The sequence below is a fragment of the Mustela erminea genome, chromosome 13 (genome assembly GCF_009829155.1).
Source record: "Mustela erminea isolate mMusErm1 chromosome 13, mMusErm1.Pri, whole genome shotgun sequence".
NCBI classification, from domain to species: domain Eukaryota; kingdom Metazoa; phylum Chordata; class Mammalia; order Carnivora; family Mustelidae; genus Mustela; species Mustela erminea.
The window spans coordinates 11,154,427-11,179,736 of record NC_045626.1 but is presented as its reverse complement, the minus strand read 5'-3'; the positions used below and the strand labels follow the sequence as shown (position 1 = coordinate 11,179,736).

Genomic DNA, 25,310 nt, shown 5'->3' with positions numbered 1-25,310 from the left:
ACTACTCCATCTTGACTTTCTCCTTCCTACAGTACTCCAGGTTTCTCAAACACACCCAGCTCTTGCCTTCTGCAGAGAGTTGTCCCTGTTTATTCTGTCCAGATTATTTTTCCTTCAGATTTTCACAAATGCAACTCATTCTCATCATCAGCTCTCAACCTAAGTGCCATCTCTGCAAAGAGGCCATCCCTCATGTCCTAGATAAGTAAAAGATTGGTCCTCAGTTCTCATCTGAATCACCCCATTTTTAACCAGGTAGAGGGGCACATACCTCTTCGTCTAGGATGAATGTCTTGTGACTTCTGAGAACCAGAACTAGTATTCTGGTTAACTGAACCCATTTTACCCTTCCTAGAATCCCTGTAAAGGTTATGGCTTAAGGATTTTTTTTTTTTTTTTTAAAGAAGGCAATTCACATGAAAACATGTAGTTCAGGTTGGAAGCCAAATTTATGGTCTGTATTTATGGGGAAACACAAGATAAGAAAAAGAAAAGAATAAATCATGAGGGGAAAAAAAAACCTTAAAAAAATGGTCTCCTAATTTTTTCCCTTTGTATGTGGTCTTTTAATTAAAACATATATGGTGCTTACTGGGTATTTACCCTAAAGATACAAACGTAGTGATCCGAAGGGGCACGTGCACCTGAATGTTTATAGCAGCAATGTCTACAATAGCCAAACTATGGAAAGAACCTAGATGTCCATCAACGGATGAATGGATCAAGAAGATGTGGTATATATACACAATGGAATACTATGCAGCCATCAAAATAAATGAAATCTTGCCATTTGCGACGACATTGATGGAACTAGAGGGTATCATGCTTAGCGAAGTAAGTCAGTAAGAGAAAGACAATTATCATATGATCTCCCTGATATGAGGAAGTAGAGATGCAACATGGGGGTTAGGGGGTAGGAGAAGAATGAATGAAACAAGATAGGATTGGGAAGGAGACAAACCATAAGTGACTCTTAATCTCACAAAAAACTGAGGGTTGCTGGGGGGAGGGGGGTTGGGAGAAGGGGGTGGGGTTATGGACATTGGGGAGGGTATGTGCTATGGTGAGTGCTGTGAAGTGTGTAAACCTGGCGATTCACAGACCTGTACCCCTGGGGATAAAAATACATTATATGTTTATAAAAAGTTAAAAAAAACATATATGGTGCAGTCCTTGTTTCCTCATAGGATCTCATGGAAGAAAGAGCCAGACAATCAATGGGCGGTTTACAAACAGCGTCGTGTCCTTGGAGTTGTGCTAATTGCTGGATGAGATACAATCATTCACTTCTTCTCTTAACAGATATTTACTATGGTCCAAATATGTGCTGTTTCTCCATCACACTCAATATCAATCTTTCTTTCTGAAGCTTTTAGTTCAGAACAATTACAAGAACTGGTCTTATCCCAGCAATGCGTCCATTAGACAAAGCAAGACCAACGCATGTAAGGCCATCAGAAAAATGTAACGTTTTAGATTGTATGATATTAGCCAGAATAACCAAGGATTTTATTTTTTAATTGATTTTATTTATTTATTTGAGAGAGAGAGAGAGAGAGAGAGCGCCCAAGGGTGGGCCGGGGGGGTGTGTGGTGAACAGAGGGAGAGGGAGAAGCAGACTCCCCACTGAGCGGGGAGCCCATGAGGAGCTGGATCCCAGAACCCCAGGATCATGACCTGAGCCAAAGGCAGAGGCTTAACCAACTGAGCCACCTGGGTGCCCCAATTAAGGATTTTAATACAGAAAAATGTGCCAAAGGCCTCAAAGATGTAGCCAAGGTTTAATGTCTAGGTACCTGGAGAATGATAGTGTCCCTGACAGAGAGGAGAACATTCGGGAAATCCGAGGTGATATCCAGGAAGAGATGGGTCTGATCTGAACATCTTGGGTTTGGGTGATGACTGACAGTGGAGAGCAGGGGGACCCCCAGGCAGGCCTGGACTTGGGGAGGCTTGGGGTTGGAGCTAGAACTTTACAAATGAAGCAACGTTCAGGAAACAGCGTTGCTAGGTATCTGGAACTTAACAGGAGTTCCAAAAATACTTGCTGTCCGAATTAGGAGCATGCAACTCAGTGTTCAATACTAACTGCACGAGAGGAAAAGGCAAGCCGGCTAAACGGGCAGGACGGACTGGCTGGGAGAGCGCAAGCGTGGCGGGAAGCGGCGGGAAGCCGCGGCGCCGACACCGACACGGACAAGCCTCACTCCCACGCCGCCGGTGTACCGGGAGCCGCTGCTGAGGATGGAGAAGCAAAGCAGGGCAAGTTCCACGGGCAGAAGAAGAAAAATGAAAGCAAACTACTTGGCATTCACCTCCCCAGCCCTCAGGACAGAGCATCGCGCCCTCAGGTGAAGTCTAGCACCTGAGCAGAGGGAAAGAACGCGCGCTCGGCTCTGCGGGCTGCAGCGCGCAATCAGAGCCCAGACCCCCTTCCCCACCCCGCGAGGGTCCTCCACCCCCCCCACCCCCGCCCCCTGCGCGGAAATCCTACACCTCAGAACTTTTGCATTAGAGAACCCAGCAGGGAGAACATTTTCTGCAAGTAAAGAAAGTAGGACTAGGGCAGTCCGAGGAGATTGAAAGGGCAAAACGATCACACAAGAAAACTGTAAGTTCTGATTAGTTTTATGACTTTGCCTTCATGCCTCAGGAGCTCAATTGATCACGGCTTCTACGACAGGCTGGGGGAGGGAGGGGAGGGCGCTGGGAAAAAAAAAAAAAAATTCTCCAAACTCTCCTCCAGCTTCGCGCTTTCAGATGCAAATACCTGGCGGAGAGATGGATGGGCTGCGGCCCCTCCTCCTTCCCGCGCTCCCCTTGATTTCCCCGCGAAGGACTCGGTCTGCGCCGAGCTGTCAGGAGGGCGCTGGAGGAGGGGTGCGCGTGTGTGCGCGCGCGTGTGTGCGCGCGTGGCGGCGGAGCCGCTTCCTTTCCGATAGCCCTCGCTGGGTCTCCAGGAGGTACCCAAGTCTCAGTGGCTCCCCGGGCCGGTGTCGCCCGGCGCTGACAGCAGGCATCCGTCGCCGCCGACCACCGTCGCCTTCTCCGCGCCTTCCCGCCCCGGCCCGGCGCCCTCCTTCCTTCTCCAGGGCGCTCGCCCTCTCGCCCTCTCTCCGGACGCGCGCTCCCGCTCGCTCCGGACCTGGCGTCTGAGCCGCGCGGGAGAGCCGGCCGGCCCCTCGGAGCAGGCGCAGGCGGCGGGCCGGGGGCGCCCGCGGCCGGGGCAGCAGCCCCGCGCCCTGCGCCCCGCGGAGAGGGCTGTGATTGGAGCAGGAGCCCGCGTGCGGCCGGCCGCAGAGGGTGCCGAGCGGGCGCCGCCAGTCCCCCGCGAGCGCCGAGCTGCGCGCCCCGGTTCCCGAAGTGCCCGCGGACGCCCGGCTGCGAAGCGCGCGCCCCTTTCGGATGCAAACACCCGGGTCGCGGGCGCCGGACGCCGCCGGGAGGGCAGCGAGGCCCCAGGTGAGTGCGTCTGCCGGCTTGGGGCTCGCTAAGGCGCCGCCGGGCAGAAGCGCGCCCTCGCCGTGCGCGTCGGAGGCCGGACTCGTCGGCGAGCGGAGAGCGGGCGGGGGGATCCGTGCGGAGTTTCCCTGGGCGTCCCCAAGTTTCTGCGGCGTGGCCGCGACACGGGGCTCCGCGGGGCAGGACAGACGTGCGTTACTGAGCCGAGGGCGCTCGGCCCCAGCGAGCCTGCGCGGGCAGACCCCAGGTGCGGCGAGTGCCGGAGAGTCCAGGGGGACGGCCGATCGCAGCGCGCTCCGGATCGAGTGGGAAACCCGGAGTCTGGGGCGCTCCCCTCCGAGAGGAGCGCGAGTGGCCCGCGTCCACCTGGGATGGATGCGGGCCGCGCTCCGCGCCCGCTGGGCCGCCGGGCTCAGCGGTCCGAGACCGGAAGGGGGTGTGTGCCTGCGTGTGCGGGAGTCCCGGTGACCGTCCGCACTCGACTCCCGTTACGTTTGGAGAAGGTGGAACTCATCTAAGGGTGTTTTGCTTTTTCCTGTCATTAGTATTCTGCTGCTACGGTGCGTCTGCAGGGCTTGCCTCTGCTCAGCGCCCTGCTTCCCCTGCCGCCTGGCTCTACCTTAGGTTGGCGTGGGGGAAAAGGGCGCCCTGTTTCTCTGAATGCGTGGTGGACTTCTCCGTGGGTGCACCTGCTACACAGCTAGTTGCTGGTATTCAACCTCCGAGGGTGGATTAATGAGAGATGACCTATTGCTGTATTGCTTTCACGTTTTAGATCGTTAACCGTACGGATTTCTTAGATATAGTTCAGGTGAGTAAAGACTGGCAGTGAGTTCACCCAGCAGTGGGCTTTTGGGAACCTGTGAAGACATCGTCAAGGAGTGGGTGTCTCATGGCTTTGGAGATCTGCAGATTGAACCATGAATGCACTTAAAACGCCTTTTATGTTGCAAGAAATATTTTCTCTTTGTTAGATCATCTAAAGGAAATATCTTTAAGTAGGACTCGTCCTTCATAATCCCGGTAACCAGACAGGTGTTCAGGTCATTTTCCATACAGAGAACTTCATGGGGGGTTGGAGGGAGGGATATAGAAAAATGTAAGTAACATGTGAGTATAAAGCCGATACTAAGTGACAAGTATACATTTAAAAATCAGGTTAACAGCACAAAAGCATACATTTTAAGAGTTTAGGGGCAGTAGCTCCCCCTTTTTAAAAGGAAAGTTTGCATTGATTCACTGTAAGCAACATCTAAATAGTTTTAAGTGTGTTTTTATAAAGACAAATTGGTGGTGGGGGGAGCTAAGGAAAGAAGTAATTAGGTTGGAAGCTTTCAGTAACTCACCAGAAATTACTCCCCACCCCCCACCAAAGAACTGGTTAGGCTTTATGTTTACGGAAGCTCTTGTTATTATATGTTCAAGGAAAAACATTAAGAATCCTTTTCTTTATTTTTAGGGATATTTGGAATAGTATGAATAAAAATGCAAAAGAAATGAGGCAAGTAATGAAACTGACAACTTTGTGAAAGTCTTGCTTATATGTTAGTGTTTAATATGGAGTGGAGTGGCAGAAACAATTAGGTAGCACTCAGTGTTAATAGTCTTATCTGGTAAAGTCTGTGGTTAGAAAAATAAAGAAAACTATAATCAGTAGTACGGACCATCACCCTGCTAAAAGCTATTACAGTGTGCAGCTTTAATAAAAGGGCATTGGCGCTTACAACGTGAGGTATTATTGTTATTAAGGGCTGCAGTGGGTCATTAGAATTGTGTTAACAATCAGCTGACAGACTCACAACTCTTCTTAAGTCTACTTTTTATATAATAGCACAGAGCTTTTCCCCTTTTTTAATAAAAGGATAATTGTAAAGCATCTGTATTCCTGCAGTTTACCCTTGGATTGACTCTAGTTTTTAATGTCCAATGAAAAAGAGAGGGTAGGGAGCATACTGAGTTTTGGCTACTGTTAAGCCTTCCTAGATCTAAAAATCAACCCACTGTGTCTCCTCAGGCGTGATTTCTTTGCTGGTCTACCTATCATTCAGCATTTTAGTTAGTTGTTTTGATGGCAAAGCTGTTATAAACTTCTCAGAATGTATACTGATATGAGGAAGTGAATACATCTTTGTGGAGAGTCAAATACTTTCTTTGTCAAATCTTTTGGAAATCTGTTATGAAGTACCGAGCCCATAAATTGTTCAGTGTTGTGAATATTATGCTTGAGTGATCTTAACCTTCCCAGATTTTATAAGATTTTGCATTTATTATGTTAGTGGTTTGTAACATATCACAGTTCTCGCTCACATACACATAAATGTTCTTTTTTTGTTGGTTTTTTTTTTTTTTTTTTTTAAATTGGTTGGAAGGCTTCAAAGCCTTAGTTTAAAATGGGAGTTTCAGGAACTTCTAAAATAACTAATGCATATTAGTGCACTGCAAAGGGATTGTGATGGAAGCTTTTCTCCTTGGCATGAAGGAATCAGTTGCTTCTAAATGGAGTGAGAAAGGGGAGCTGAGGACAAGGAAAAAAGACATGTGATCAGAGTCCTGTGTGTGACCATCTTCTCAGCCTCTGACAAGCAGAGCAGATCTAGCTGTAACCAGCAATACTCGAGTGCCTCCTCTGGGGATTTGCTGGTTTTGCAGAAAGCTACCCCTGCAAACATTTCCCCCTCGTCATTCTGCAAGATCCCTCACTGACAAAATTATCAGTGCAAATGACTATGCAGACATCTGTCCGTATATTCATCTCAGATGATACTCTAGATTTTCATTCTGGTAGAATTTCTTTTAGGTTCTTTTGCAGAACGTTTATTGAAACATAATTCCTTTTATTGAAGTGACATGTATCATACCTGGCTCAATGTAAATGCTAAGGTGAATTAAAAATTGATATAGCTACGAATAAGGTGAATTAAAAATTGATATAGCTACGAAGTGTTGTAGAAAAATAAAGGAAAAGCAATTTAAATATAATTTTACTGTTATAATTGTACATACATATGTATAGTACATATATATATATATATAATACTACATATGATAGTATATAAATAGCTCAGATGGGTATGGTTTGTCATTTTTGTTTTCTTTTTAATGTACATGGGCTTCTTGCAGTAATTATAAACTCTTTCTCCTCTTTCTTTTGCATTCCTAATATCCGTGACAGAAGTTATTTGTGCTTAGTTGAAATTGACTCTGTAATCCACTTACAGAAGTTTTCATGCCATGTCTGATAGCCAGATGCACACTACAGGCTGTGTGATTCATTTCCAGGGCCCCTGCCTGAATATTTAGGCCAGTTAACGGTAGGAGGCTTTGGTCTGTGGTTGTAACGTTATCTGGCCCAGGGAGCTAATGGATTTGATCACAGTTTCTTAACATGAGAAGTCACATATCACAGAGGGTCCCCAACCTCACTAATTAAAATGTAAAAAATTATACCTTTTCGGTAAAAAAGACGAGGGCTGTTTCATCAGTATTAACATTATTGAAGCTAATTCTAAACTTTCAGCGGTATACAGATATAACAGATCAAATGGTAGTATATTTTAAAATAGAAGCTAAAGATGATAGTATTAAATCTAGAATGATTATAGTAAGTTAGGAGTAGACAGTCCTTTCAAAACATAGGATTTGTAGCAACAACCAGATAACTCTACATAGGCATCTACAAAAATATCTTAAGATATTTTTTTGGGTTGGTACCCTATTTCTAAAATAATGAGCTATTGTTTACATTTCAGTGGAAATAGTTACTGTAGTGTCACAGGGCAGTAGGTATGCTTTGATCACTCACCAGATTTAGAAGGGAGAGGTGATTTTAAAGTTGGAGCCTCTCACAGTGGTTTTTGTGTAACATATAAATTACAGTCCTAAACAACAGATCCTTTCTCTCCCAGTCTCACTGTGCACTCCTGATCCTCCTGACTCTTCTGGATAGGAATCCTAATGATCTACTTGGAGAATTCAACCTTGTGGTCCTATAGACATTTGAGTAGGAATAAACTTACTTTTCTTGGCTTTTGGAGTATATGATAAATTACAAAAAAAAAAAAAAAAGATCTTTAGTGTCAGAATGAGAAATGTTTAACAAATATTTTTAGTTTTCTGTGTAACCAGTCACGCCCAGTACCATGAGGAACTTGCTGTGTGACCTTGGACATTCCACTAGAATTCGGTAGATTTGGGTTTTCTTAGGAAAGAAAGAAAGACTGTCTTACCTTAGGTTTTTCTAATGTTCTAGCTCTGTGGTTCCGCCACTCAAGGACTATTCAAACATCAGGAGCAGTGGGTTTAGGGACATCTTTACATTTTTGTTGTTGATTTGGTTTTTGTTTTTCTTTTCCCAAAATGAACCCTCCGGAGAACCAAATGATTACCTTCTTCAGCACTGATGTGACATTCTCTCTGTCCCATAAACATTATTCTTTTAAAAGCTCTGCTTGTATGTGGTGGTTGGGGTGGGGGGGAGTGTGTCCAAGCTCTTGAAATACTCCTTGTCTTGGATTATTTTCTCTATTGTAGAGTTATGACACCTGCTCATTCATGAGTGGGAGATTAGAATATCTTTTCTCTCTTTTGCATTGTCCAAATGTATTAAGTGGGTCTACTTTTAAAAATAAATACAAACGACAATGGGCAAGTATTATTCTTGTTACAAAGCAGACTCCTCTAACTTTGTGTACAGAGATAAATCACAGTGAGGTGAGGACCTCAGTGGTGACAGGTGGCCGCTGTCCTGGGGAAAACAAGGACAAATGAAAGTCTTAAAAGAAGGCATTGGATGAAGCAGGAGGAGCCTTTTCTTTGAATTTAAATAATGCTATTAAATACTCAGGGAGTATTCTAAAAAGGCATCTTTTGTCAGACTGTACAAAAGAGCTAATATATGGAAGGTTGTTCTTAAAGCAATGGTAATAGTGTCATCAGGCCTTCTAACCACTGCTGTGAAATGGTATCATTTCCGCTTTTGAACACGTGTATTGTTCTTCTTTATAAGGATCCATGAAAAATATGTTGCTTGTCAAAATGTAGTTCAACTTTAAAGCAGTCTTGAAAATGACAGCTTTTTTCCCAAAAGACCAACAGCAAGACTTTTTGTTTTGCTTTTGTTACAACTGTGATTTTTTGGTACTATTATGGTTTATAAATTCATGAGCGAAACATCTTAGGGAGTATCAATTAGATACTAGAGATGTTTGGCAATCATCCACTATGAATTTTTCACATTCTCATTGATTATTTTCTATCAAGTACACTGACTCCTCAAATGTCATTCTTACAATTGTTTTCCTAGAAAATGCATATGACAACGTATTTTGGGGATATTATGTTCCACATAATTGTGAATTGTATTTATTTTTTAGAGGTGAGGCACAACTTCATCCCATCTTCTTTAAATTGCCAGTAGATAATAAACCATGTGTTCGTGTGATATACATTCAGTATATTTCAAAACAGTTTCAGACCTGTATCTGATGCAACTGCAGACACAGAGAACACAGCAACTGTCCCTTGCCTGTCCTTTAGAGACACTATGTTGATAGTCTTTAACTGAGATAAGCCATCAGTTATTTATATTGGACTGCAAAAAAAAAAAAAAGTTCTACTTTAACTTTGCCACAAGATCTAAAATAGCAATATATTTTCTTTTAACATAATTGATAATCATATTTCATAGCTCGAGTTACTTCTAGAAGGCATTTAGCACTTTTAAAGAAGCAGTTTAGCATATATAAATTAATTGGTAATTAGGCATGTGTTTAAAACCACTCTCATGGTTCTATATTTATGTGACTGGCTGAATCTGATACATTTCACGCTACTTGTCATGTGTTTAGCATGTTGCCTTTGATTTAGATGGAACAGGCTCTACAACATTTATGCTTTTTCTGGTTAGCCATTGGCATGCTGGTGCATACGATATATTTTTTGTTTTTAAGGCAGTTTTAGCCATTGTTTTTAAGTATGAACGAAAGATTGTATTAAGAGTATGATAGTCACTTGATCTGATTTTTAAAAGTGGTTTCACAGTGATGTTAAGTGGAGCAGAAAATCCAAGAAAATTTTATAATAATGAATTCATTTGGGTAAAATAATATAAGCTATTAAAGTTAAATGAATAATAAACTATCTACTTGGAAATAATTCTTTGCCACTTAGTTGAACAAAAATAATTGGAACAAAAAAGTAGCATGCTAAAGTGATTTCAGGTCAAATAAATGATGTTGATTTAGTCAATGCTGTTTGACTGATTCTCATCACAACCTCCTCATTTTGCTCCAATCCACTTAAAATTTCTTTTTTGGGGGTTCATTTTGTATTTTCTGGATTAAGGTGTGTTGTGCTGATCACAATATTTGCTGTGATTTTCGTGAATCTTTAGTTCGGCAAAAAGAAATGTTTTATGTTTAAAAACACAAGTTTTATTTTTTGATAGCGATTGCATTCAATGTGTTTGTAGATTGCTTTGGGTACTGCAGACATTTTAACAATATTTTTCTTCTAATCCATGAGCGTGGAATGTTTTTCCATTTCTTTTTGTCATCTTCAATTTTTTTTCATCAGTGCTTTATAGTTTTCAGAGTACAGGTCTTTCACTTCTTAGATTTATTCCTACGTAGATGATGGTTTTCGGTTCAGTTGTAAATGGGATTGATTCCCTACAAGCTTTAGCTTTAAGATATCAGAGAAAGAACATTTTTTAAGTCTCACTCAGACATATAGTATATGTATTTTTAAATTTTAGGTTATTAATCCAGTAGCAACCAGCACAGTCTTTCAAACATCTGGTTGGCTCCTGTTCAGTTCTTTCCTCTTCAGAACATACTCCTGTTGTTTTTCTCCTCAAAGCTTTAATGCTGCACATTCGTAATTGTCTAGAAGTTGACTTAAATCTGTAGAAGTTACCTAAGCTGTCTATCAGTAGGTCATTGTTCTCTACTTTTTTCCCGAGCCAGTTAATAGTGAACAGGTCAGCTCTCCAGACCTACAGTGGTTCACACCCTTAAGCTTTCCCACAGAGGACACAGTGACACATGACACCATTTGGGTGCTGGGGTCTCTGCTTGTTTCTGATAGGACTTTCCCCTGATTAACGCCTGTCGATAAAACTCAAGAGGCAGAAGTAAAAGAGAAGATAAGCAATATGGGGCCCTAGCAGGGAAGGGTGCAGGGCTTGGGTTTGGGGCACAGATTTGCAAGTCAGTATTTAACCCGTTGTGAAAAAAATGACAATTGTGATTGATTGTGTGCTCAAGTTAATTTATACGGAGAAGAGTGTTATCATGGTGACTTGATCTGTGTGGACATCTGTGGGAAGATAGGAAGCCTACTTGTGGTAGGAAATCTCAACTTCCCGTTCTGATGACTTCTCTTTGAAGACCACAAATAACTTAAGGTTTTTCATAATGCGTCAGGGCCCTTCATTTCTTTCATGCTGTCTCAGTTCAGGTCAGGATGAGTCGGGTTGAACTGTTGTACCGGTGTTTACCTTGGAAACAGATCTGCTTCTGAAGGAAAGCAAGGGTTTGGGGAAGCCCAATGAAGGGCCACCCGCCCTGGGACTACCCCCTGTTGCATCCGGTGTTCATTTCCAGCGGAGAGTTGATAGTTACCATCAAAAATGGTGATGAACACATATAAAACCCCCCTGCTCCAATCACAGTCATTCACACATGAGTTTCTGATTTTCTAAGTGCTTTCTACAATAGGCATTATGGGATCATTTATCTGCCACATAAAAGAGAATTTTATCCTCCAATAATGTACACAAGGCCAGTTAAAATATCCTTGTACACTCATAGACCTTCAAGAAAGGTAAAGAAAATTTGGCTCAAGAGCCTGGCAAGTATTTCAAATACTGCAGAGAAATATAATGGGATTTTTTTTTTCAAAGGGATTGTCACCCATAAACATGGTAGAGCTACCAAGGAATTTATATATTGACTTACATGGTTAACTTACCAAATTAAAAAAAAAAAATAAGCATAATGAAAAGAAACCTTTTGTAAATGTGTTCCAAAGGTCAATTGTGTGTCTGCTTCTGTTCTAGATACTGTGATACAAAGACAGCATGGACATGCCTATTTATCAAGGTCAATGTTGATAATAGCTGCTTTTAAAACACTTCATTTTAACAGGAAAGTACAAAACTCTCTGGTCTCTTTCACAAACATTAACTCAGTGACTGCAAAGTAATCCATAGTGTGTTCTGTGTCTGACTTCTATGTTCTGGCTGGTTTGATAACTTCACACTTTCATATGGAAGAGAAAGGGGCTTCAAGAGGCAAGTCTAATTTAAACATCTCATGTTGAAATTCATGCTAAATTTTATAAATGTGAAAAATGCTTCTTTTACATCCCTATAACTTTCTTAAATCTCTCTACCCTTTAGTCATTAACAATGTGCACTTTTTTGCAGTCTAAAAAAGCCAACAAAACCAATTCTGTGTAATTGTCAAAACAGTGAAGTTACATATATAAAAAATAAGATTTTTAAGTTTAGCTCATTTCTCTGATTTTGCAAATGTGGAAAATGAAATCCCAGAAGGATCCAAGGTCATGTAGCAAATGAAGGAGGTTTTAGAGCAAAGACCCCACTGATCCTGTTCCCGGTCCAGATTATATTTCTTTTTCTTATTAGTGAACATTTTGAGTGAATTCAAATTTCTCCAATTCTGATGCCAGTTTTTGACTTATAAAAATCACAGAGGACTTAGGGTGCCTTTGTGACTCAGTCATTAAGTGTCTGCCTTCAGCTCGGGTCATGATCCCAGGGTCCTGGGATTGAGCCCCACATCGGGCTCTCTGCTCAGCAGGGAGCCTCCTTGTCCCTCTCCCACTCCTCCTGCTTGTGTCCCTGGCTTGATGTCCTCTCTCTCTATCAAATAAATAAATAATATTTTTATTAAAAAATCACAGAAGACATGCCTTTAGGAAAGAAAGTTTTACATTCTTTTTTTTTTTTTTTTAAATAATTTGGTGCCATTGTTTATATTTGTATGGGATTTTGGGTTCATGATCCATATAGTTCTCTGCCACTGAGACTGGAACTACCAAGAATGTTTTCATTCAGTGCAAGAGTTGTCTAAAATGTTTTCCTATAAGTAACTTTAAAATGAAAACATCACAAACTAACTTTAAGATAACTAGAAAATATCATGATAATAGCCCCATCATCTTTAAAAAAAAATTAGGGCTTTTAATTGTGTCAGGCATCATCCTTAATTTTTCATGATTTGCTTATTTAATCCTACAAAGTAGATGCAATTATTACCATCTTCGTTTTGTAAGTTAGAGGTTAAGGCTTCATCTCTGAAACTTATATTAGAATTTAAGTCATGTGTTCAAGAATGCATAGCTAAGACAGGACAGAGTCAGCATTTGAATCTTTACCTGATGCAGGTGCCTATAGTTTTTCCTAGTGTATAATTTTGGTAACTCACTAAATTTTGAATTCCAAAATATCATTTGTTACTTTGTTTCTTAGAGCTTGGGTACATTTCATCGTATAACAATGTTACCAAGTTCACCTGAAACATAAAGTAGATTAACTAATATAACTACAACACATTTAAAAAAAAAAAATTGTCTGGGCGCCTGGGTGGCTCAGTGGGTTAAGCCGCTGCCTTCGGCTCAGGTCATGATCTCAGGGTCCTGGGATCGAGCCCCGAGTCGGGCTCTCTGCTCAGCAGGGAGCCTGCTTCCCTCTCTCTCTCTCTCTTTCTCTCTGCCTGCCTCTCTGCCTACTTGTGATCTCTGTCTGTCAAATAAATAAATAAAATCTTAAAAAAAAAATAAAAAAAATTGTCTTAGAGACCAACGTATTTATTTACTTGTTTTTATGAGAAAACACATTCTCTTTGGAGGAAGTAGAACCATGAAACTGAAATGTTCTTCGGCCACAGCCCTCACATGCTAGACAGTCCAGAACTCTAAGTCATCCCTCTTGATCCCCCGGGAATGTGATTTGCCACTGGCATGAAGGGAACCCATGATCTTGGCCCTCGGCATGCTGTCAGCCATTCCTACAAAGGCCACTCACTGTAAGCTCCTGGCTATGACTCCTAGCTCATTATAGACCAGTCCATACTACCCCCTGTTTCCCAGTCTAAGTACCTACTTGCCTTCAACTTCTTTAACTCAGTTCTCAGGTGGGTTAGCTCAGACCTCCCTGCAATTAACTTTCAACCGAATGGAGGAGCCTACATTGGAACACAAAGATATGACCCCAAGTTACTCCTTGTTTATGATTCTAAGTCTTAGAACAACTAATCCTTCCAGAGTGATTTCCAAATGGACCAGACTGGACCAGGCTTAGATAAGATATTTGGATTTTAGAAGAAGGGGTTCACTGCAGAGACTACAGTAATATGCTCCAATAACAGTTTACTGTTCTGGTGGTTCTCAGCATATATCAATCAGCTGTACATTGGATTATTCTGGAATGCCCTCTGGAATTTCAGAACTTGATAGGGATATTTTTAACACGTGGATGTTCATTTGAACAGAGCTCAAAGTCAATGCAACCTGTTTTTTAACAGTTGTGTTGACTATTTTTACATGTTTAAGACATTTCATTTTTCTTCTATTAGATAAGGCATTTTCCATAAGCAACTTTACTGTCAGAAATCATCTAATAAGTCACAGACACTCTTGTTACAGGAGAGACAGGTAGGAAGATGAGAAAGCTAATAAAATAAAGACAGTTTATTTGCTGCTTTGATGCGGAACTATCTTTTGGCTTCATGTCCTTAAAACTGTATTTTGCCACCACTACCCCCCAAAAAGAGCAAATGTGAACTCTCACCTTAATTATCCTATTGTTGATTTAGTTATAGTCAAATGAATTTATAAACCAAAGTTCAGCATAGTGATCTCAACAAGATTTTTGCCATAAGTTCTTATTCCTCTGTGTCTTGGGGTATGTTTGGAAGTTTGTTTTGTAACTGGTTTTATATCTCTTGCATAAACAATTCTTTACTGAAATATGTAGACTTTAGAATAAAAGTTGTTTTGTTTTCATGCTGCTGCAGAGGAATGCTGGGTGCACACTCAGAGTGAACAGGGCTCACAAAGAGGGTTGAGTGTTCACACCTCTTTAGTGATCTCTTCAATTCCATATCCTGAGGGAAGAAGGCCCTACTATGCACAGGCCATACTGTAAGACATTCAATAGGTATTTGAGCCAGACTGTGACCTAACGGCATGCTACAGAGGAGACACGACAATAGGTCTGAAGGGTGGAAAATGGAAACTACTGAGCTTTGCAGCTGATCACAATCAAATCAGAACACATCAAAACAGCTGGTGTTCTGTGACTCAGAATCAATCAACCAGTTTTGAATCACCTCATACTTCTCTTTATTTCTCTTTACAGTTTCACAGAAGAGATTTAAACCAGCATATGTCCTTCCCATTTGGTTAAATCCCTGCTTTGAGCTGCTTTGCTTTCATATTCTAATACCAATGAATGCAACTGACTGTAATATAAAGGCAAAAAATAATAAAGGCGAGCATTAAAATGATTTTTTAACGGATGCCGTTCCATTTGTATTAAGTAAACCATATGTTCACATAGAATGCCTGGAAGAAACGCGAAGTTTTGAGACTGTTATGGAACGAGGGTAGTTCTGCCCCAACAGTATTCGTGATCTATACATGTGGCAACAGTTACCGTAAATGTATAAGTTTGTCATTAATAGTTTAACGATTATGCAAATAATGATATCTTGGGAAAAACAACAGTAAGTTCGTAAAGGAAACTTAAAAGTGAGGATGCGTTTTGGTTGCTGACACCAGCTCTTCTTTGTGTTCTGCTAGGTACCTATCACACCATTCTCTGGCGAAGGTTATTCAGCAGCGGTGACCCCTCGCAATCGAACACTCTGCAAATTATTATCTCTGGACTCCCAGCGGACACCCTGCCGGAGGCAAGAGCTCCTAAGCCAACTGGAACTGTGCCTTTTCTCTTGTCAAGGTTTTTTTCTTACACAGGAAAAAGAAAGAAAAAAAAAAAGATGAAGTTGGGCAAAGTGGAGTTCTGCCATTTTCTGCAGCTAATAGCGCTTGTCCTGTGTTTCTCTGGGATGAGTCAAGCAGAGCTCTCCAGGTCCGGATCAAAGCCCTATTTCCAATCAGGGAGGTCCCGAACCAAGCGCAGCTGGGTGTGGAATCAGTTCTTTGTGCTGGAGGAATACATGGGTTCAGACCCTCTCTATGTAGGAAAGGTAGGGCATTTGGCCTTTCAAAGTCACAAATGATTATTGTGAATGTTTGTGGTTGGCTGGAGAACTGCTTTTTTTGCTTTGGGGAGAACATAACGATTACTCCTGTGAAATCGTTCGTGAAGTTTTTGGCCCTAACCAGTCTGAAATTATAGTCCAGATTGCTCTCCATACATCGAAGCCATAACTTAGGGAGTGATGTTTATTTCTAGAAAGAGAGGAGGAGTCTACAGATGCTTCGTTTACCATGATTGTGGCAAATTAGTAAAACTTTTATTTTCAAAATTAGAACGAGAATACTCACTATAATGAAGAGTAGTGGGTACGTCTAGGCAGTTGATTTTTTAGCTTCTTTATGTTTTGGGGGGGGAGTCCTATTTAAATGATGCACATGCTAACTTTATGCTTATTTATCCTTTTCTGATACTTGCAACTTAAAGACTGCAAAGTGAAATTATCAAGCCTATTGTCCCTCAGTTATGAGCAGTTCTGACCCGCTTTTCTTAGTGGTGGTCTTGGTCTTGTTTTGATGGATCTGTTTTATGGTTTTTGTTGTTGTTGTTGTTGTTGTTTTCAGATTTTCCTTTTGGTTAAAAATGAACGGTAACAGAAGTCAGTTTCTAATTGATATCAGACAAAACGTGGGCAGTTGTTGGTGCATGTTTGGGGGCCAATTGGAATTTTTTTTTTTTCTTTCACAGCTTCTTTCTGTCTGAATATTTGTGGGGGGGGATTTCTACTCACGTGCTTTCTGCACTGAAGGGTCTTTTGAAAGAGCATGGCCCTACCATCATTGTATCCTGTTCCCAGTCTTTAATCTACTTCAGGTTTGATTATGTAAAGATTTTCCCCAAATTTCTCAGATTGGCACGGAGTACTGGTTAAGAGTTTCTAAGTAGCACACACCAGTGAGATCTCTCTCTCTGCTTTTCTGCTCTTCCCTTGGTCAGTGTTACGCGTCTCTTCCTGATAAAATGAAACACAGCAAACTGGTGGTGCATTTATCCATGAGTGAATTTTCCACTTTGAATGCCTGAAGAATCTTTGCTGTTCATTCCATGGGTCATTGTTTCATTTGAATACATCTTAAGGAGGAGTGAAAAATCTGTTTTTGTTGATGGGTATCTACAGAAGTCAAAGTAATCTTTATTATTATATTCCTTTGATGTTCCTATAGTTTATAAATACTGACTGATGCTGTATTATAAATAGTTGTATTATAATACAAACAAACATTTTTGTTGTTGTATTATAATACAAACATTTGTTTGTATTATAAACAAAGGGGACCTGAACCAGTAGAGTTTCTAGGGTGTGGATTACCATGTTTTTGTGGCCCAGTGATAGCATTTTCTGCCCCAAAGAAAGGATATGTAAGCACACAAGGGTTTGTGTAAGATTTTTATAGCCGTTGTACCTTTATCAATAGTACCATCACGGAGACTGTGCATTTCTGTGCGGTGCTCCCTCAATCTCTCTCATTCATTTGCTTGTCAACAAAGTGAGAGCAATGATCATTACACAGTGTTATTAACTAGGAATCTGGCCCTTAGTTTCATTCATTTTTAATACATATTTAACAGTGTCATCAAACTTTTTTTTTTTAGTAGATAGGTATATACAATGAATTCATAGAGTCAGTAGTTATGAGGTGAGATCACACTTTTATGGGAATGTAAAGTTTTCTAAAGGCCACTGGAATATTCCAGTTAATTTAGTTTTAAGTGGAGTTGCCTGAATGACGTCAGCATTTTGAAATAACCATAATTTAAAATTTTAAAAAACACCTTTATTTTATTTTATTATTTATTTATTTTTTTAAAAAAAGATTATTTATTTATTTATTTGACAGAGAGAGATCACAAGTAGGCAGAGAGGCAGAGAGAGAGAGAGAGAGGGAAGCAGGCTCCCCGCTGAGCAGAGAGCCCGATGCGGGACTCGATCCCAGGATCCCGAGATCATGACCCGAGCTGAAGGCAGCGGCTTAACCCACTGAGCCACCCAGACGCCCAGAACACCTTTATTTTAAATTTTAAAGTTTTCTCATCATAATTGAGAACACTTAGGTTGAAATAATCCCTCTTAATGCCATTTAGAATTACAAAAATGGATATCTTTAGGTGACTTAAATTCCAAATGCATATAAAGTTACCAGACCATGCTGTTGTTATTTTTCTAAGAGAAATTGTGTGGTTTCTTGATTAGTAAGAGAGATATTCTGTGCTTTCCTTTCAATTAGAGACCATTGCTTTGTAGATTTTATGTGACAGGAAACAAGTTTGTGCTTATCTCTTGGCAGGCTGTATATTGGGAGTTCAATACTGTCATTCACAGTAAAAGAATGTCCAAGATGGTAAATAGGTTAAAAACGAAACAAAACAAAAAACAAAGCCTTGATAGACAAAAACATGCAAGTCCAGAAAAAGGACAGTAAAATAATTTGAGATGGAGAGGGAATTTATAGACACAAAAGGCTTCAAAGGAACAATTTACATTTGCTCGGAAGGAGCTGACAGAGAACTTGAATACTTTAGATTGTATATATGAGATGATGAAATGATTCTCCTTAGGCTGGCAGTCTGTATAAATAGTTACAATAATGACTTTGACCTCAGTACAGTTTCAGTCACTTGGGTTATATAGAATAAATATATTTTCCTTTTTTAAAGTGTTCACAAGACCTAGAAAAAGAAAAAAAGTTTTAGATGAAGATGTGGAAAAATGGAGAGGCAGATGTTCATGGGAAGAAAAGAAGGAAAGCAATCATTACTTTTGATAGTCATGTATTTAAACCTGTACTAATTAGATGGGGGGATTCCTAGTCTTCCTGACAAAATCCAGTCATTTAATTTGGAAAACATATATAATGTCCTTGGTAAACTTGAGAGCTTAATTCGATCTCATACTGGATATTATCGTGTGTGTTAAATTGACTGCAATCTCATTGTGGATTCTACCACTTCCTACTAGTTGTGGAATTTGGGTTAAATTGTGAAATATTACTAAAATTTAGTTTCCTCATCTCTAAAATGGGAACAATGACACCCATAATTCAAGTCTCTTTCTGAGAATAGATGAGATCAAATATTCGGAACATGCATTCATTTAACTTAGACATTCTGTTTACTACTTTACTACATATTTATAAGATGACCGCATTTGGATGATCTGTTGTGTTATATGTCTAGTGTTGTATTTGTGATCCTTCAGGTGAAAACAGGCATTATTTTATGTACTAAATAGTATTTAAACTTATTGTGGTTACTTAGGAGAATGGTCTGTGCTGAGTGTGCTTAGAAATATAGCATGTTTTTATCTGTAGATGATTAGGCTATGGCAAAAATATGATTAGGAAGCAGATGATTCTATCTTGAATTCTAATGTCAGAGAAATGACACCTGCGATTTTTAAGACCTTTGAATTTGGAGATCATATTTATGGCTGGTGGGCAAAAAGATCAGTTAAATGACGGTACAGTAAATAAAATATGGTCTTCAGGATGTTAGAGATAATGAGGCCAGAAGATGCTGTGCCCTTATTATTTTAGCCAATTTACTAGGTTTGTCTAACATAATAAGTCAAGATCAAAGCAGAACAGTCTGTTGAAGGGGACCAGGAGGTCTTCTAGAACCCTCACCAAGAGACCTTCATGGTATGCGCTTCTGGGCTATGTTAGAATCTGACATTCATCATGAGCATCCCACCTTATTCTTACGATATCAACTAATAAACTGCTGAATTGAAACATATACACTTAAGGAAATAATCACTAGACATTACTGTGGCAGAATATTTTTTTTTAATTGAGGCATAATTGATATGTAACATTGTATTAGTTTTAGGCATTTGTATTTGTATATATGGTGAAATGTTCACTGCAATCAGCCTAGTCCATGCCTGTCACCTTACACTCAGATTTTTACGTGTTTTTTTTTTTTTTTTTTTTGCTATGAGGACTTTTTAAGGTCTCTTCCCTTGGGAATTTTCAGACAGGCAGTAGAAGATTATGAACTATAGTCACCATGCCGTGCAGAGTACCGTTTTAAAGAGTAATAGTGCACCATTCCCTAAGAGTATTTCTTAATTACCACCATGCCTGTTTTCTTGTCCTTTTACAGGGAGAATGAGGCGGAGAGTCCGTGCTTTTCCCTTTATGACTTAATGCCTCCTGAACTGGCCATTTGAAGTCCACAGGAAGTAGCAGCTTCTAGCCATCTCTTTGCATCACAATGCACTTTTCTAGATTAGTCTTTTCCTCACGTTGGCATTTCTCACTTAAGTTTCCTAACCATCTGACAAAAAAAAAAGAAAAAAAAATTGTCTACAGAACCACAGGGCCTCTGTTCCAGGTATTAAGTGTTTTTCATCTCTCCTACCATAATGGGCTGCCAGCTGATCCCTGCGCTCTGGGCTGTTACTTTCACTGAAATGTGTGCTTCCTGCCTCTTCCGAGGTCTGCTTCTCTAGCTGTTAACATCACTCTTGCCTTTTCTGCTACTCCCCTTTCTTCCCTCCTCATTCAGGGAGAATTTATACCTGTTACCCCAGTCAAAATCAAATATATAGAAATGCAGTGTGGGATTCATTCTGCTTTAAATCTAAGCTTGATGGAAAAAAAAAAAAAAGAAAGAAAGAAAAGTTTAAGCTTGCTGGAAAGTGTTGGTGAACATTGTCAGTGCGTTTAATTACATCGCAGCAATATCGCCTACCAAGACATTCTCTGTCTCCTGATAACTGAAGCTATGCTCAGTGTTCCAGAAACTTTCTCCTTTTTTTAAAAAAGATTTTATTTATTTATGAGAGGTAGAGAAAGGGAGAAAGAACACAAATGGGGGGAGGGGCAAGAGAGAGGGAGAAGCAGGCTTCCCACTGAGCAGGGAGCCCAATATGGGACCTGATCCCAGGACCCCGGGATCATGACTGGAGCTGAAGGCGGACGCTGAACCCACTGAACCACCCAGGTACCCCCAGAAATTTTCAACTTGAAAATTGGTTGTGTTTGAAAATTGAGTTCTGAATTAGATTCCTTAGCTGGGCAAATTTATATTAAATATACAACAAGAAAATAATCACAAATGTTAATTTCTTAGGGAGAAGCATTTTCATCATGGTAGTATTTCTATTTTGTAGATTTGGGAGGGGAGAAATGCAAAGGTATCCCATAAATACGTAGATTACTTAAAGCTGGCTCCAGTCTTAGAAGAAAGCGAATAGTTTATTTTCCTTCTGTTTATATGGAAAGCCCGTGTTTATACTATTTTTATAACCAGAGTAAATTCAGAAAACCCTTGTTCTATTTTTTTCTTTACTGATAGAAATGTGGAACCCTTGTGGCTTCAAGAAGCATTTGCACATGGATCAGCTCTATGGGATACAAATAAGTTTAGATTTTTAGAAATACTCTTTTGGCAGTTATTTTTAGTTCTTGTAATACTCCAACGTAACTATAAAGTATTAAGTGCATTTTCTTCACATGAAATCAATAATTCAAAGTCTTTGTTTATTTCCTTTAAACTGAGATGGAACTAAAACATGTCAGACTTTGCCACTAAAATGAAAAAAACCCTACTATTAATTCCGTTTAATATTGCTCATTTTCTCTTCAAAGTTATCTTAGGTTAGAAATGAAGGTTGTAATTACCAAAGGCATTATCAGGTGAGACAACAGAGCTTAAGATGGAGGAGAGCTAGCTTACAGTTATCAACCTAATTACAGTCAAACTATCTAGTATAGATTAGCCCTACATTTTCTGATTATGTTGATCAAAGGCATTTAAAAATGCTGTATCTTTAACATGTGTTTTTGTTTGTACATATTGTACTTGTCGTACATTTGGTGGTGGGAGAAGCAAATATTACAGTAATGTTCCTTGTATATCATAGTGTTTTCACGTTGGACGCATGCTCTGTTTTTAAAGTGCAGAAGACAGGAGATAACCTAAAAGGATGATATCGGGCCTTTCTGTAGTAAGTGCGCTGTAATTGTTTGACAAGCTTTATAAGCAGAGCTCGCTGATACGGAGTTGCAGAAATTGCAGCAGTCTCTGTAACTCACCAAGATAAATGACAGAATTAGATAAATAGCAGGACAGTCACCGAGCCTTTGCTGGTTCAAGCATATATAGATAAGAGCTATATTGGAAGAAATTTCATCCTAATCATTTTGCACGATTTATATTGATTATCTGTCCTAGTGATTACGATCAGCAGAGAGAAAGCGTAGTTTGTATAAATACGCTTAATGTTATATCCCTCCCCCCCATTCTGCAGTAAAGCTGTCTTGAGTTCTCTCTCTCCTTTTCTCTCTTTTCCAAATACTTATCAAGGACCTATTCTATGATAGGTATTGTGCTAGATAGGAGGGTTTAACAAAATAAAACACCTCTTCCCCTTCATAAGATTTAATCTTTTTGATAAGCCAAGCAGGTAACTAGATGACATTGGGAAGTAGCAAATTATCTACAGCTGTGGAGGTGGACAAGACTGGGAGCTAATTCGTGGATCCATGAACAAATGGTTGCATGAGGATACCTGGTTTACCTTTGCGATTTCATAATCCTTTTACACAATCTTCAAATCAAAGCAAAAAAAAAAAAAAATCACTTTCTTTGAAAGTAGGACAGAGTCTTTTAAAATTGTGTTGGGGGAAATTTTATATAGTAGAAGCACCAGTAAACAGAAACCCTAGGTTCTACTTACAAGTTTCTCATTTTGAGCAATGCTCTAAAGCATAATAAAATTTTATCCTTACACTATAAATTGGAGATCAAGTAGGTAAACATTTAAGACATTTTATTTTACAAAAAATTCAGACTTCCAAAATGTTGCTGAGTACTGTTCCCAAACCCAGCTTCCCCAAATGCTGGTATTGTTATATGATGACACCTGCTATTTAAACCAGGAAATGAGCTTTGGTATAATACTGTTTATTTGCCAACAAATAATATTCAACATATTCCAATTGTTACAATAAATTCCTTTTTCTGATAGGAGCCTACCCAGTACCACATCTTATATTTATCTTGTCTCCTTAGTCTTATCCAGTCTGGACTACCTCTTCGGCCTTTGCATGTCATTCTTGACCATTTGGTAGCGAATTTTACAATCTGGCTTATTTTCATATTTCCTCCTAATGGAGACGTTTTAGGTGATGTAGTTTTGCCAAGGATGCCACAGAAGGGATGCTGCGCACTTCTCAGTGCATTCTGTTAGGAGGTACAGATGTTGATATACTCATTAGTAGTGATGCTGACTTGGGTCGCTTGGTTAAGGTGCTGTCCGCTAGATTCTTCTGCTGAAAATACATATGAAAATTTTGAAATGTTGAAGGAAGCATAAAATTAGCTAAACTGTCAATATGAATTGGAATAAATACTGTAGTTCATTTGAGGGGGGCTCCTTGGCTAATGGTCCATTGTCCATTTTTAGCGATGAGGGAGTGGATTCATCTGAAACGTGGGTCAGATTTAAATCTATAATACCATCAGCTAATGTCCATAATTTTATGTAGTAATTGATCTTATTTCTCCAAAGCACATCAATTTAGTATATTTCAAGGAAATTGATTTTTTTTTTTTTGAACCAAGCAATAATATTCTCTAAGTCCAGGATTCCAAGAAGATGTTTACTGATCTAGAATCACAACAAGAGCTTTTCCTCCATTGTTTACAAAACATAATGAACCATTTTACACTGGAAGGTGTGCCACAAATACTTAAACCTTATAATTGTACATAAACATTGCTTTAGAAAATAATAGATACTCAGTTCACTAATGTAGAAGTAGCTCAAGAGAGTGCTATCGAATGTCATACATTTTAATATAGTCACAGGAGAGTTGAAATCTAAACAATGAATAGAATTATATTTAGTGTTTGAAAAGATTTAGTAATGACAATTTCTCCTAATGATCCCTCTTAGAGGCTATAAAATTTCTGTTTCATGGTCAATACTGATTAAATCTTCAGAGTTAGAAAGGAGCTGTTCTCTTATTAGAAATGAGGTTATTGATACATTTGGAAGTAAAATAAGTAGAGTAAGGGAACAATCATTAGAGCTATAATTCAGAAGAGTGAGAAAGCAAATATGGATGCTTATATCAATTCTGAGAAGTGAATTTCTGTAAAAATGTTAATAAGGTGTTTTAGGGCTACAAAAATAGTTTGTTTTCTTGTGAAGTATCAGATTCCAGATTCCATTGTGTTACTGCCAAGCTCTTTTAACATAGTTTTTGAAACCTTTGCCTTTAAAATGGCATGTATTCAAGAAAGAACAAATACATTTACAGGGCTCTCAAATCATTTCATACTACTTAGTAAAATGTAACAAGTCTTGAAACTGAATATGGTCAGAATAATAAGCAGAGGTAATAATGCAGAGATTACTGATATTTAGCCAGGACGCAAAAATATTAAAAATGAACTGTAGAACTGAAATGTTCAGAATAGGGTGTGCAAAAAGAAGGAACTATTGAGCATCTGGAAAGAAAGTATTTAGGACTTTTATTCCATTTTTTAAAAACTGCCATCCTTTAAACATTCTCATCTTTGGTATATGAAATATGCAATATACTTAAGGAGTTTTAACTGAAAAAAAAAAAATACCTTTCAACAAGTGGGATGACCAGTAGCCCGTCGCAGAGGGAGGTATAAAAGAGATCAAGGAGTTTTGTGAGTAGCTGGCCGCACCTTGCAGTGCACTATCCCGCTGAGCTGCTGTGGGCCCATGGAACCTTTAGGTAGGCCTGGAGCTAGATAGGCTCTAAGTCAGCAAGTTACTTTTGCACCTCATGCCTTACTGTTTCAGTGTGAGGGATGGTATGAACACATCCCAATAAGCGGCATGTAGAGGAAAGGAATGGCCAGGAAAATACTCCTGTCGGACTCAGCCAGCCTTGGGTCTTCTCAGGCCAAAAGCCTGGGAGTTATCTTTAGAGCTGTCACTACACAAGCAGAAGAGTGCAGGAGACAGAGATAGAGAGCTCCAAAGATGTGTGTGTGTGTTGGGGGTGGAGTAAAGGAACAAGACAGTAGAGCGAGGCCATCTACGTTTCTAGTCAAGTTAGAATCCCTGTCTTCTCTAAGATAAATGCAGAAGACTAATTTCTCAAGATGGGGCTATGTTACCAGAATGGTAATTACAAGAACCAAAATGATTAACATCATCCCAGCAAGTTTTGTGTGTAAACAGTGTGCAATTATCTGATAAGAATGCTTCCCTTAGAATATTTACTTATCTTCTTAGTTAAAATGCTGACATGTTTTAAGGTATTTAACTGAAAACACACAATCAAGATTTGGACAACACATACATAATGCTCAACAGATGTGAGTTGGAAAGATTTGTGATGATCACTCGTGAAATTAGTCAAACTCTACTTAAATTAGATTTTTCTGATTTGTGAGTCATTTAAGGGTCCACATTGGAGCAGAATGTGTGTGGAGAGTAAAAGATTACACATGCTGCACTTGGTTTGAAATGAAGAAGAAATAAAAGTCAGCATTTTCTTTTTCATAACATATTTGAGAAACTCAGTTCTGTATCTCACACCCACTCGATCCTTGACAGAGTTTATATAATTTTCTCAACTGAATCATAACAGAGCTGAATTTAGGC

The 25,310-nt window shown here is 39.7% G+C and overlaps 1 protein-coding gene across 1 annotated transcript in view; it reads left to right on the top strand.

The window, feature by feature from the left end:
• Positions 1 to 2,955: 2,955 nt before the first annotated feature.
• Positions 2,956 to 25,310, top strand: part of CDH7 (cadherin 7) — a 127,473-nt gene continuing 105,118 nt past the window's right edge. Inside the window, exons 1-2 of the mRNA XM_032311015.1 lie at positions 2,956 to 3,462; positions 15,292 to 15,698. Of these exons, the coding sequence (XP_032166906.1) occupies positions 15,489 to 15,698 (210 nt within the window). The 5' untranslated portion in view covers positions 2,956 to 3,462; positions 15,292 to 15,488. The remainder of the gene's footprint in view (positions 3,463 to 15,291; positions 15,699 to 25,310) is intronic.